This window comes from Mesoplodon mirus, assembly GCF_964341445.2.
Source record: "Mesoplodon mirus genome assembly, chromosome: 1".
In the NCBI taxonomy this organism is placed as follows: Eukaryota; Metazoa; Chordata; class Mammalia; order Artiodactyla; family Ziphiidae; genus Mesoplodon; species Mesoplodon mirus.
In genome coordinates, this window is record NC_138976.1 from 224,531,966 (window position 1) to 224,545,357 (window position 13,392).

At 45.3% G+C, this 13,392-nt stretch overlaps 1 protein-coding gene across 1 annotated transcript in view; it reads right to left on the minus strand.

Annotated features, from left to right (window-relative positions):
* Nucleotides 1-990: 990 nt before the first annotated feature.
* PINX1 (PIN2 (TERF1) interacting telomerase inhibitor 1) overlaps nucleotides 991-13,392 on the minus strand; it is an 83,609-nt gene continuing 71,207 nt past the window's right edge. Inside the window, exon 7 of the mRNA XM_082618621.1 lies at nucleotides 991-1,684. Coding sequence (XP_082474747.1) covers nucleotides 1,211-1,684 — 474 coding nt within the window. The 3' untranslated portion in view covers nucleotides 991-1,210. The remainder of the gene's footprint in view (nucleotides 1,685-13,392) is intronic.

Here is a 13,392-nt window from a genome sequence, read left to right on the forward strand (position 1 = left end):
CTGCAGGACCGGAGCAGGCAGCCAGCAAGGGGTAAGAGAAAACTGGGAACTGAAAATTTGGGGCGGGGAGCAAGGAAGACGGAGTAAAAGGGGGAAAGGATGAAAAAGAGAAGGGAGAGGTCAAGAGAACAAAGACAGCAGAAGAGAGGAAGCCACAGTGCTGGACCTCTAAACCTTAAACATGCGCCTTCTTTTGCACGCTGTGTCCCAAAGAGGGTGTGAAGGTGTCTGCAGTTGTCCTGGGAAACCCGCGTGGGGAGAGTTTAAGCTGCACACAGGGAAACACGCCAGGGTGTGGCAGAGGCGGTATAAACACAGGAGGCGACACCATCTGGTGTGAGCAGGACTGAAGGTGTCTTTTACCCTTTATGTGACATTTATACTTTTAGGGGCTTTCACTAGGCAGTCCCAGTCTAGATGAAAGTAATTTCATAACCTTAGAGTCTCAGTTTTTCTTTCAACTTCCTGAGGAGCCCCTGATGGTCACCGGTAAGGAGGAGTCCACTCTAGGGCACCTGTCCTTGAGGACACCTAATGGAAATGTATCCGACCACTGACCCTCGCTGAGGGACCGCGAGAGGGCTCCTGGGAGAGAGCCGGCAAGTTAAACTGCCCCCACCGCCAGCTCGCCTCTCAAACTCCTCAGAATACACGGCTGCCACTGCTCAGTGGAAAAGACGGCATTAAAACAATCTCCCCATCAAAACCAAACCAGACCAGACCAAAACAACTCTCTGGTTTGGGAATGGAATGATATAAAACCAACTTGGCAGAAACACACGGTTGGCTACAGAACAAGAAGAGCTATCTGAATGCCAACTATGGCCTCTTAATCCTTTAATTAGACCGAGTCCTTCAGAAGGAAGCACAGTTCACTGTTACTGAAAGAAATCAAGAGCAAATACAGATGGTGAGAGACCTACACACACAAGCACGTGCACATGATGATGCACTCACATGAAGGGGAATAGATACGGTGGACTCGGAGTCTAAGAAAGACATTTATTTGTTTCTGAGAGCCATGATTTGGGACACTAAGAAGTTCTGGGAATCCGATCTGGGAAAGCGTGAGGGCGAGATGCAGCAGGGCCGGGCGTGTCAGAGGCTGTGCACAGCTCCCGGAGTGAACCGGCTCTGCCGTCGGGCCGGGGAGTTTGCCCCAGCAGCGCCCTGACAGCTGAGACGCCGGGAGGCCCTGGCTCCAGAGAAGTTATTTGGAGCCTTTCTTCTTTTTCCTCTTCGTTTTCACTGGCGTTGCATCGAGCGAACCATCCTCTGCCGTCTCAGCTAGCTTCTGCCCCCTTTTCTTTTCTTTCCTGTTTCTGGGCCTCGAGGGAGAGTCCCGGTCATCGAGTGGCGCCACGCAACCCTCTCCACCCTCAGAAGCAGCCCCAGAATTCTCGTCCCCACGGGGGTCTCCCAGCGGCCCCTCAACTTGGTCTCCCTTCTTCTTGGCCTTGGGGGGGGTGCAGTTCTCCACAGTTTTATCTTTCGCCTCTTTCTTTCTTTTCTTCCCTGCTTTCCTTTCCACTGGGGTCTCTGAAGCCTCTGGCCCCACGGCCGTGCCCTGCGCCTTACTCTTGCGCTCCGCCATGCGCCTGGCAAAGTACTCACGGATGGTGAAGGCGCTGGTGGTCATGGGGGAGACGTCAGTCCCCTCTACAGCGTCGGAACTGGGCTGGCCCTGAGGTGGGGAGAAGAGTAACACCGGTTACGCATCAGCTAGTTACTCACCACCGCCCGGAGCCCGCGTGGCTGGGGGGCCGGGCTCCCCCTGGACCCCTCGCCGGCCGTCGGGTAGAGCTGAGCCGCCACGGTGCGGAATGCGGTGGCCAGGCGCACCAGCTGAGGGCCGTACGGGGTGGGAGGCCGGGGAGTCGGAGGCTAACTTCACAAGGTAGATGGTGAGTCACCTGGACGCCATTCTGACAGAATGGCTCCTTGGCAACAACCTTATAAATGGCAACCGAGTTCCTAGAGTCTCCATCAGAAACAAGGACCCGAAAAGCCCGGAGCTCTGGGGTGTCGTCAGACACCTACTTGGTCTCGCTGTGGATACACAGGCCTTTGCGCCCTGACCCACAAGCTCAGACGCCACACGTATATGGGAGCCCCCGCTCAACCAGGAGCCACGTGCCAGCCTCAACCCTGGTGTGTCCAGAGCGTGGCCCTCTGGCAGCTGCTCGAGAGAGGAGGCACCAGGGCTGGAAGGGCCCAGGTGCTCCCCTCCTCCCGGAAGGAACAGGAGAGCTGGGGTGCCCTCTGCCCTCAGCTGGGGGTGGGAGACATGAGACGCCCCACCCCTACACTGCCGTGAACTAGACACCCATGGCTGTGCCGTCTGCTTCTAAATGGACGAATTACTCACTCATAGCCGCCGGGGTTAAGTGTGGTTTACATTTTAATTTTACATAAATACACTCAGTCGTAAGGCTTGAGAAGAGGAAAAAACAATCCTAACTTAATAGGCTGGGATAAAAAATCAAATGCTGGTATCACACCACATAGGTTGTGGCTGGCTGGCAGGAGGGAGATGAAAACGTGTGTGTGAAAAAGGAACCACACATATAACTGGACCATGTATTTTCTTGTTACAGCAGCACTCGAAACCCAGCTCAGTGGGATCAAAGTCGGCTCCCGTCTGAAATTTCAGCTGAATCAGTATTATATCAGTGGGCAGTTGGGCTCTGAATGGCCGCTGACCCAGCGAGCTCTCCCCAAAGGGTACCTTACCAACAACATCACAGCTTACCTAATCAGCACAAACCTTATTTTACTCAGGGCTAAAAACACAAAATCACGTAGTCAGTTTCTTAAATTTCAAAAGGTAAAATGCAGAACATGTGGAATAAACCAAATGAGCTTTTTAAATGTTATCTATCAATATTCAGTTTGGGCTGGAATCCCATGAGGTAATTTTGAGAAAAATTTAAAAATAGCTGCCACAGGAGCCAAAAACACAAGGTCACTTTGTCTTTTTGTTCCTCAAATGTTGAAAAGGAGCTGAAATTTTGCACAGCAGGATGAAAAATCTTCTCAAGGCTCTCCTGATCCCAGCCAACCCCCGCCTCATGGATGAGAAATGTCTTGCCTTCCATTTAGTAACGGCACACAGCCACACACGGCAAGTCTCCATGAAGGAGGCCTGTTTACAGAAAATAGGTCTCACTTAGCTTCACAGTATGAAAGGAGTTTGTCTTACGTGGGCCACCTCCTCTGGAGTGTATCTGTGTCTTAGGAACTCAAATTCGAGTCATAGCCTGTGGTTCCTTACCTTGTTCACCTGTTTATTACCTTCTGAATTCCTGCTTTTAACAGTTAAATCACAGGAACTAATTACTGGTATTAATCACACTTTTAATTACTAGAAAATACAAGATCATTTTTGAGTCACTTGTTGAACTCTGCGGGTCTTTCTAATCCTAGAAAATAACTCTGCTCGTAATCAAGTCCTCTGGTGATAAGGATTTTAATAAGCATGGGCCACTGCACACCAAGCTCAGTGGGGCGTGGAGACAAGCCAGAGGGGTGCCAGCACCCAAGGAAAGTGGAGGCAAAACAATGACTTGCAGGGGAGAGTGGTGGGCAGCCTCCCACACTCCAGGAATGTACCTGTTTTGAAAACCATGGAAACAAAGGAGGAATAGGCTGCAGACCTGACTGCTGTAGAAGCAAAGCCCAGGTCTCATATTTCATGACTTTATAAATCATAAACCCAGTTTTACTACAGTGATTACAATCCCTGTTTCTATATTCTCAGCCATGAATGCATGAATGTGAACAATGTACACCTTTTTAAGAAAATGAACACTTTTCATATCTGGTCTCTTCTTCAAAGTAAACAAGTACTGAGAAAAGCACTGGCAACTTTTTAGTACTCTGAAATAGCAACAAACTCGCTTCTTCCCACATTTCCACTAAACGTATAATGCAACCACACACACACACAAAATCTGTAATACCAAATGTGACTTTCACTGCTTCATAAATTTTGAGAATCCCAATTTGCTAACAGTGTTCTAAAATCTAGTCAAATAAATTTACAAATAACTTGAAAACTTCCTGTTCCATACAAAATACTAGCAAGGGAGGTATGGTTAACTAATGATCTTACCGAACATTTGATTTAAGCTTAGGGATTTAGGAAATCTTTTCTTTTAAAATTCCAATTCCTGCTATTAACTAATGGAGGGCCTTAGATAAATCCCATAACCTCTCTGGGTCTCAGTTACTAACCAAGTCAAATAAGTAGATTAAATTAGACTTGAAAGTCTAAAATTTACTGAACTATGAAATGACATTTGGGCTGGCCATTCCTCTGTGACACCAGACAGCAGAGGAGGGATGGTGAGGCTCTATAAGCAGGTAGCAGATGAGCTCAGCTCATAGACGACTATCACCCCAACTGTCAGGCCAAGAAGCAGGAGTGACGGCAATGCACCTACAAGTCCATCCACGGAGAATACTTTACACCACCTGTAGGAGAGCATACGGCTGGAGAGCAGATCTAGTCACACCACTTAAGAGAACAGAAAGGGCCAAATACTATTTTGCAATGAATAATTTGTAAGCATTCATTTAAAAGAATTGACACTAGATATCAGAAGCTAACATCAATAAAGGCAGAAAACTGGGGTGACTACTAACTGGAATATGAATCTATTTTAAACCTAAGTCCTGGAAATCATCCTAATATTTCTAAGAAAGGTAGTAAGAAGCTGGAACTTTTAAAATGATAATAAATTCCCATTTTGTACTGAAGGTTCTGAAGGTTCTCTTTTTATATACCTTGGCTTGAAAGTCTCCACTGATCCTTTACATACCCTAAATTTGTGTTCTCAAGAGGCAGAGTGTCGGGAAAATACCAATGAAGCTATCCGGACGGAAGCGGAAACGTGATGGGTTTCTGGAACGAATGGCCTGGCAATGTCTCCCTCAGCTTCATGCCTCTACAGTCTAAGACTCCTTAAGTCCTGCTTGAATGCCAAGAGATAAAACAGCTGTCCAGTCACGGCACACGCAAGGACAAAGTCAGGCTTTCCCCTGGGGACAGTGAGGGATAGAGTCTCTATCGTAGGAGCTAGGTAGGGCTCTCTCTGTAGCACCTCCAGCCTTTCTGTTGGCCTTGATGTCCCGTCAGTTCACTGGTCTCCTCACTCAGCTGGGGAAGGGACATGTTGCCTGTAGCTGTGCATATCCGAGGCCATGCAGTGCACCTAAGACGAAGAAGCTTTCCAAAGACACAGTTCAGTCAACGAGGGGAAACGGTAAGGGAATCAACAAAACAGTTTAAAAGATCTCTCCCTAAATTTGTAATATATCCACTACTCTACCTCCCTTTTTGTTAATGAAAAAGAAAGATCCAAAGCTACATTGAGAATCTTGAATTATTTTCCATATATTTTAAAAGCTACCGTTTAAAAAATATAAACTGAAATAGTCTGTGTTGTTCTGAAACACTGTTTCATGGGTTAATCTCGTCTGTCTCAGAAAACCCCGCGGTGCTCTCATTTCTTTCAGAACCTATGAGTGTACAGCCTGTGTTTAAAAAAACATTTGCCGATGGATTTTCCCAAGTGATAGCAAGGGCCTTAATTTCTACCCCAACCAATAAACACTCTGAGGGTCCGAACCCAGGAGGACTGGTCCCCAGCGCACAGAACCCCAGTGGTTTACAGGCAGAAGAGCCCGGCGGGACTACTGCCTTCATCATGTGTGGAGACGTGACCCAGAGCGCCCGCAGCCTGGTGCACTGAAGAAAGCGGCTATCCTTTCTTGAATGCCTTCAGTGCGGCAATCGCTTATTATCGTATGCCACCTCACCTTGACGGGGGTAGAAACCGAACCTCAAAGCACTTAATATTCAGAAGGCCTGACGGTGGGAACTGGCAGAAGCAGGATGTGGCCCAAGGCTGCCGGGCGCAGAGCCCGCCCTCCCTCCACGACGGCATCCCGACTTCCGGCCTGCATCACACAGACCCACTTGTCACTGTCTCTCTCTTCAGACATCATCCCAACACTGAAGTATATATCAGTTGGTCCAGGCCCAACTTTATGAGGCAGAAGTTAACTGATGCTAAAACTTCAGGTTGAAAAAAAGGCCACAGGAAATAGATACTACTTTCTAAATAGAAAAAAAAAACCTCTATTATCTAGTTTGCAATTCATATAAATAAAAAAAATAGCCTGAAACCAGGCTTAAGAGTTTTATAATTAGAGCTGGAGAATCTTAAGGCCTAAACCCATCTCTGGCGATTCTGAATTACAAATGGTGTAGGGGAGGGGGGCGGGAAGAGTTGGATGCAAAGGACACAAGACCTTGCAGAGAGAGACGCTTAAGAAATTAGCTATCATATACCACAATCATCTCAGGTGCCTGAAAGATGCATGTCGCCTTTTCTCAAATGGCTACAGAACGTCATGAGTTTGTTCTCCGCTTCTTTTAGGTACTCTGCGTAGAGCCTTTGCAGCTCAGTGAGCTGCCTGCTCCAGCTCTTCTGGGTTCCCAGTCCTCGGTGTCATTCACACATGTCTACTGAGATGGATTAACAGCGAACTGCCCCAATACACAGGATTCTCTTTATTATTCTCAGAAGAATGTCGTTAGTAACTTTTGGGGCAGGGAAACACAGCAGTTTGGATAGAGAATTTAGAGAGGTGTTTGGGGCAGATGCGCCATAAGCATAAAATCTTACCAGTTATGATAAACGTACAGTCCAGGATGAGGTTTCAAAGGCACAACGCTTTAGCTCACCAGCCTTTCTCATACGTCCCTGCCGATCTTAAGTGACAAGATGATTGAAAGCCTTTTGATTTCCACGTTGAGACACAGGCTGCGACAAGAATCCTTCAATGAACTTTCTCATTGAAAGAAAAAGCAGACACCCAGAGCTCAAGGGTAATGGGCTTAGCAACGGGGTCATCAGCTCTGACAACTACTGCTTGTGATGAACAAACGCACACTTCCACCCCAGCCCGTGTTGTCAGCTTGCGCTGCATTAGTCTGTGAAGAGTTAAGAAAGCTTGGCAAGTGAGTAGTTTGAAAGGACACTTGCATCTTCTCTAAACTTTCCGGCAGGATAGCTCTGACAAACACAAGTTATGTCTTGATGTCTCCTGGGAGGCAGAAATTGCGCCCGTCCACTTAGGACAGTGATGAATTCAGGTATGAAGCCACTTCAGGTATGAAGCCCGTCAAGATGGGGGCAGTGCTGAGGTGAGGGGGTGCCAGGACATGTGAGCACGAAACCCTTCGCCAACAGAGGGAGCTGAAGGCGCTGCCGCGGTCGCCCGTGATGCTCCCCGCGACGCTCTTCCAGATTCTTCATACACAGTTGTGTGCGTCACTCCCTTAAAGATCAAGTGCAAAGCTGCCTCCTTCAAGAAGCTGGTCCCCTGTGAACAACCTCCCTTGGTTACTACTGTGACTAGCAATTGGTTACTTGTACTTTCTGGTTTTGTGTAATTTGCTTTCTAAGCATCTTCCCAAGGAATTTTTAAGTTCCTTGAGGGCAGAAATCATGCCTATTTCATTTGTGTTCAGCACAGCCTCTAATGAAGAACAAACACATGGTGAGCGCTCCAGGAAAGCACAAAAGACACCAACCCCAGGCAGATCCAGGCTGGGAAGCACCCCCCCGCCCACTGAACCAGAAGCTTTGTATTTGTCAGCACAGATTCCCCTGCATGCCGGGCGGGGCTCATGACTAGAAGGGGCTTGGAAGGGTGGCAAGCAAAGAGAGAAGCAGCATTTTGCAGAGGACAGTCTTCCCACCCAGACGGAGCCACACCCTTCTAATCAGATGCCGCCTTGCCTCACAGCGCAAATCGCTTCGCTGACTTCTGCAGGTGCATCCCGGTGCCCTTTAGTGTGACCAGCCCATCACTCCCTGTGGCCCCGAGCAACGCACAGCTCAGCCAAATGATCCATACATGTCTCTTCTGGTCTATTATTCCACATGTTATCATGTCACCTTCTGGAAGATTAGGTAAATCGGAAAAATGGGGTGCTGTGTTTTATGGAACTATCACATGCATGATGTGGGGCAGGCTGAACATCAGCAATAAAATAACATGCATGGGGTGAGTGTTCCTGCCATCAAAAGAAGAGGCTGGAAAGCAACAGAGTTCTAGAGTACATCCAAGGCAAAGCCAGGAGATCATTCTGAGAAGACAAACAGGTGGATCAAGTTCCACGAGAAGCCCCCCGGCAGCAGGTTGTTAAGGGTGCAGCCGACATGTTATCTTGAGCTGATCACACAACCTGGGAAGCTGTGCATTGCCGTGAGTCATCAGAATGGTTTGCCTCCAGAGGTTAAGCAAGGAGTGATCAACATGTTGGTCATAAACCAGGGACTGTACGACTATGTCAGCACTTCTTCTCTTGCTTTCTGTGGCACCTTTTTGGTTTCCACATGATTGAAAACACTGTTTCACTGACAAGGAGCTATGCTTGCACTCAAAAGAAGTTTACTCAGGGGTAAAATCTGGTGTTTTTTTCAAGATTATCATTCACTCACTCACATCTGGAGTTAGGATAAACACACAAAGTCTCAGAAATAACCAGCCTCATGGAATCTGCCTGGGAAACACAATCACTTGCAGGATTAGCAAGCATCACAAGAGTTAAAAACAAATACAAGACTCCACTGACTGACGGGAAGGTTTGATTTGAAGCGGGGTTAAAAATAAAAAATACGACAACAGAACTAGAATTACACAGCAACCCTTAACTTTATGTGCGTGTGTACATGTGTGCAGTGTGTGTGTGCTCATGCAAACAGGTTCTAAGAACCCAGGACCTGTGCAGGGGTTCCAGGAGGGCTCTCTCTAGAACATGGCTGGCAAAGTATGCCCCGAGGGCCAAATCCGGCTGCTGACATCTTCGTATACTTCACAAGCTAAGAATGGTTTTTACAGTTTAAATGGGGGGAGGGAGGGGGAGAGAATCAAAGGAAGACTAACTATTTCATGACATGAAAACGATGTGAATGTCAAATACCAGTGTCCATAAATAAAATTCTGAATTTCATCAGTAAAAAGAAACTGTTTTCTCTCTAGTATATAAGTAAACATAATAGATGCTATGTAAATATTTGCTGAATGAATAAATTTATTATGAAATATAATCTGCTTTTTGGAAATGTTAGATGTATGTGAAGTATACACACACACACACATACACACACACACACACACACACGGAGTTGGTCGGAGGGCTCTGGGTTTTGATGAAGTTCTCAATCTCAGTCTCTTGTGAACTTACTGAATTATGCCAGTGAGGGGTAGAGAGGGCTGCCATCTGCCGTTTGATTTCTGGCAGACAAGGTCGAAGTTTGCTTACGAAGTGATCTGACATCAAAGAGAACTCCCAACCCCCTGTAAGCAGGCAGATACCTCTCTAACGTTAGGCATTAGAACCCTGCCTGGAATTTACAGACTCAGATAAATGAACTGGACGTCTCAGAGAAGATAATGGGGAACTGGAAGGGACAGATATCTTGCTTTTCCCTGAACAACAGCAAAGAAATACAAATAATGCCAAATTCCTCGCAGGAAGGCCAATGCTAACAAAGCTGTTCCTTTTTTTTTTCCACTTGCCTCATCAGCTGCTCAAATTACCACTCATTACGAAAAGCCAACATAAACATGTTTTAAAAGGATGGTTCTCTATGGCAACAACCTCTCTCAAGTAACTGACATCAGAGCTACTGACAAGAGTCATACAGCCTCTGGGGAAAGAGAGGGAAAAGAAAAAAGGAGCAGGTTTCCTGCCTCCCTCAACGGTCTTAAGGCCTGGAAAGTTGCAGTGATCCATGTGACAACATTTCACAACACATTGGCCGTTACAAGATAAACGAGGCTCCTCCAAAGCTAGAAATGATCAATGTGACACAGGTACCAATTTCTTTGATTGAAGCCTAAAAATAATCCAAACTGGCTATCATTTATGATTCTAGGTCAACTGGTTCTGTTCCCTGCTCTCTGGAGACAGGACAAAAAGCTTTTATAAGTAGTTGAAGCCTAATGCCTGAGCCTCCAAAAGCAGAAGCAGAGGCTGACGAAGGGCCTGTCTCTTCCACCTTTACTCCACTGACTTGAAAATCGCTTAGGAATCATTAACAACTCAAATTTAGGCTCCTTATTATAGAAAGCATAGCATCTTTTGAAGATTTTAGAGAACCTACTATTCTGAAACAAGGAATAGAGTATGAATAGTTATTTGGAAGAGTCAAGATTACTAAGAAGAGAAAGGTAAGTTAATTCAGGTGAATGAAGTTATTACTAAAGTCCTCTCCCTCAGCTCCTGTATACTACATGGGATTAATCGTTATATAGACCTCTTTTTAATTGACCAGAAACTAAAGTAACAAATATTTTAAAAATACTTCTAGGAGTAAATTTGGTAGGGCAAAATAATTCTATGTTTAAAGGATATTTAAGTTAGTAAGAGTAATTAGATAAAATCCTGAAATCACTGAGTCGTGTAATAAAAGTAAATTATACAAAAACAATAAGATCTTGAGGAGGCTGAGGTCCAAAGTTGTGGCCATCCAGTCCTTCATAAACATCCACTGAGCAGCTACAGCAGCTACTGTTTACTTGACCAGGGCCGGGGCCCAGACAGGAGCTCCCATCTGTGGGAGACACACAGTTTAAAAAAAAAAAATTATAAAAAGGTCTGGGTAGATCTCATGTAAGTGTTCTTGCCACAACAAAACCAAAAAAAAAAAAAAAAAAAACAACAGGATAATTTATTTTTTAGAATAGACAGAAACTAAACAAGAAAACCAACTACAATACAACTCCATTCAACAAAACCTCTAACCAATTAAACTGAGATTACAATTCCAAAGAGTTCATAAAAATTAAACATTATTACTGCTATTAAATACATAATTCTTCTCATATATTATCATATATATTTAAATATATCATCTCTTAGTTTCATGTAAGCTATAATTTTATTTTATAAGCAAGAAACATATTAAGGAAAAAGAACAAGTAATATTGCCTCCTTACCTGCTCAGAATCCAAAAAAGTTCCTTAAAGCAAGACCTGCCTCTTGTTTGCAGTCCATAACTGGCTCAACCTCTGTGGAGATTCAATGCCCTGCATCACAGTGCTTCCCAAACTACCAGGGGTGAAGGACCAATTATTTTTCTTTTTAAAATCTCCTATCTATTGTGGGCCAAGATTTTTGTTAAAAAAAAAATTAGAAAACAAAATTTCAAAAAGACGTATAAAACACAAGCTCCAATTTCTAAAAATTAATCACACTACTATAAAAGTTTCTAAATGCTTACTCTCAATTTCTGTCCTGTCACGGACTGGCCTGTGTACGATACTTTGGGTGGCACTGGTATAAAATACTCAAAGGAAAGTAAGAAAAGTGCTAAGTTCAGTGTAGTAGAAGTGGCCATGACCTGGGTGTCAAGAAATCTGACTCACATCTGAGAGAATGTGTGATCTTGGACAAGTCACTGTACTGTCTGGGCCTCGAAGCAAATGGTTTGCAAAACAAGGAAGGAGGGCTACTCAGTGACTTTTTTCAAACGTGGTTTTAGCAGTGCGTGCCTTTCTCCAGACGAAATCTTAAACAGAAGGCCAATGTGTAACATACCAGGGGAACAGTGGTTGAGGTGGCATTGGGGGAACCCAAAGCTCATGTCCCGACCCTCCTCACCCTTTGTAAGGCCCCCGAGGCATCTTTGACGAACTCTCGGGGCTTTACAGAATACAGTTTGAAAAGCAACAGCTATGTTGTTAAGCTCCATTATAATTCTAACATTCATTGTAGCCTAGATAATTTCACAGCACTCCGTAACAGGAGACTAAGAAACTTGCAAGAATAAAATTGGGCCTTTACTATTATATAACAAGCACAATTCTTAAGGTGTCATTAACTTTTGGAATTCCAACAATTGGCTGCTTGTGAGCACTGGCCAGTGACCAATGTCTTCCCAAAATGGTAACAAAGTATCAAGCCTGGTCTCTTCTATACTGTAAAGTTTTATGTTGCAAACTGGATTCTTTACGAGGGTCCAGATGACTGAGGATGAAGCTGAGGTTGACTGACTCTTCTGGGTCTACCTGGTGAGGCTCCAAGGAGGACCCAGAGGGGAGATGGTAACGCCTACGCCCATGTCACTGGTGTCCCTACCACGGTCACTCCAGACTATAGCATAAGAAGCAAAGTATCACCTCACCAGCCACCAGCTGCGCTAAAACCCAAAGGAAGGTTCCTCTTCATCTTATTTTCCTTACATCGCAGGATGAAAATCTGGGAGAGAATGTCATTTCTGCTTTCCTGCCATAACAGAGGGACAGGAGGAAAAATGAACCAATATTTCACTCTTCTCCTCCAACGCTGGGCCATCTAGGTATCAATTTTTTATTATCACAAAAGCTCTTAAAACCATTTGCTTGATCTGTCAACAAACAAAAAGCCAAATCTAATCCTTTCGGGCAAACCTACAAAAAGTCTAACCAAACAAAACAGCCCAGTGACTTACAGCTCTGGTTGTTTTGGTAGCCCTTGCCCTCAGCCCTTGCTTCTTTTTCTTTTCTTCTGCTCTTTTAATTCATGTCTTATTATGAAGTTATGTTTGTTGATCTAGAAGACAACATACATTTTTACTGCTACTAAAACAACCTTCAAAAAAAGCAATGACCCACTTTCTCCTTTCTGGCCTTACAGAAAGTAGAGGCAGGCCCCCAAGCCCTGTTTGAAGTCCTTGCTTCCAGGAGATGGTCGGTTTATGTCTCTTGTCTGAGGACAGGAAAAGGATGCACTCTCGGCACCGTGTGCTAGAGAGAGATAAGACCAGAGATTTCTGTCCTCAGCACCTTATCAGCTCTTCCTGCTACTTTCCAGAGTGGACAGCACCATGACTGGCAACAAACTAGCCTAAGGGGGGCTGGGTGGTGAGCAGCTTGGGGATTGGAGGGAGTGAGGTAGGAAGGGGTGTAGAATGAAGAAAAGAGGTGAGGTTTTTAACATACCTTAAAATGGTTTGGCTCAAATAAAACTGTCTTTTAAAAAACCCACAAATTTTACATCTCATTTTGCTAAAACTGCCGCAACAGGGACAGAAGTTTTTACAAGAACTTCCTTTCTGGTTGGAATGCACCACCACCTTCCTTGCTTTGAGCCCTGCCCCTAACTGCTTTGTCCTACTGGCTCCCGGGCACGTAGCACAAGTCCGATCTGCCTGTCGATGTTCCAGCCCGGGGCCTATAAACCAGGGGCTGCAGAGAGAATGCTTCCTACAGGCACACGTGCCTCCATTTAGACAACCAGTGTTTTCTGGGGCCACTCACCACTCCATTTCCATGTCGCAAAGAAACAAGCAAGGCTTTGAGACACTCTTCCAAACATAGGAGGATGTC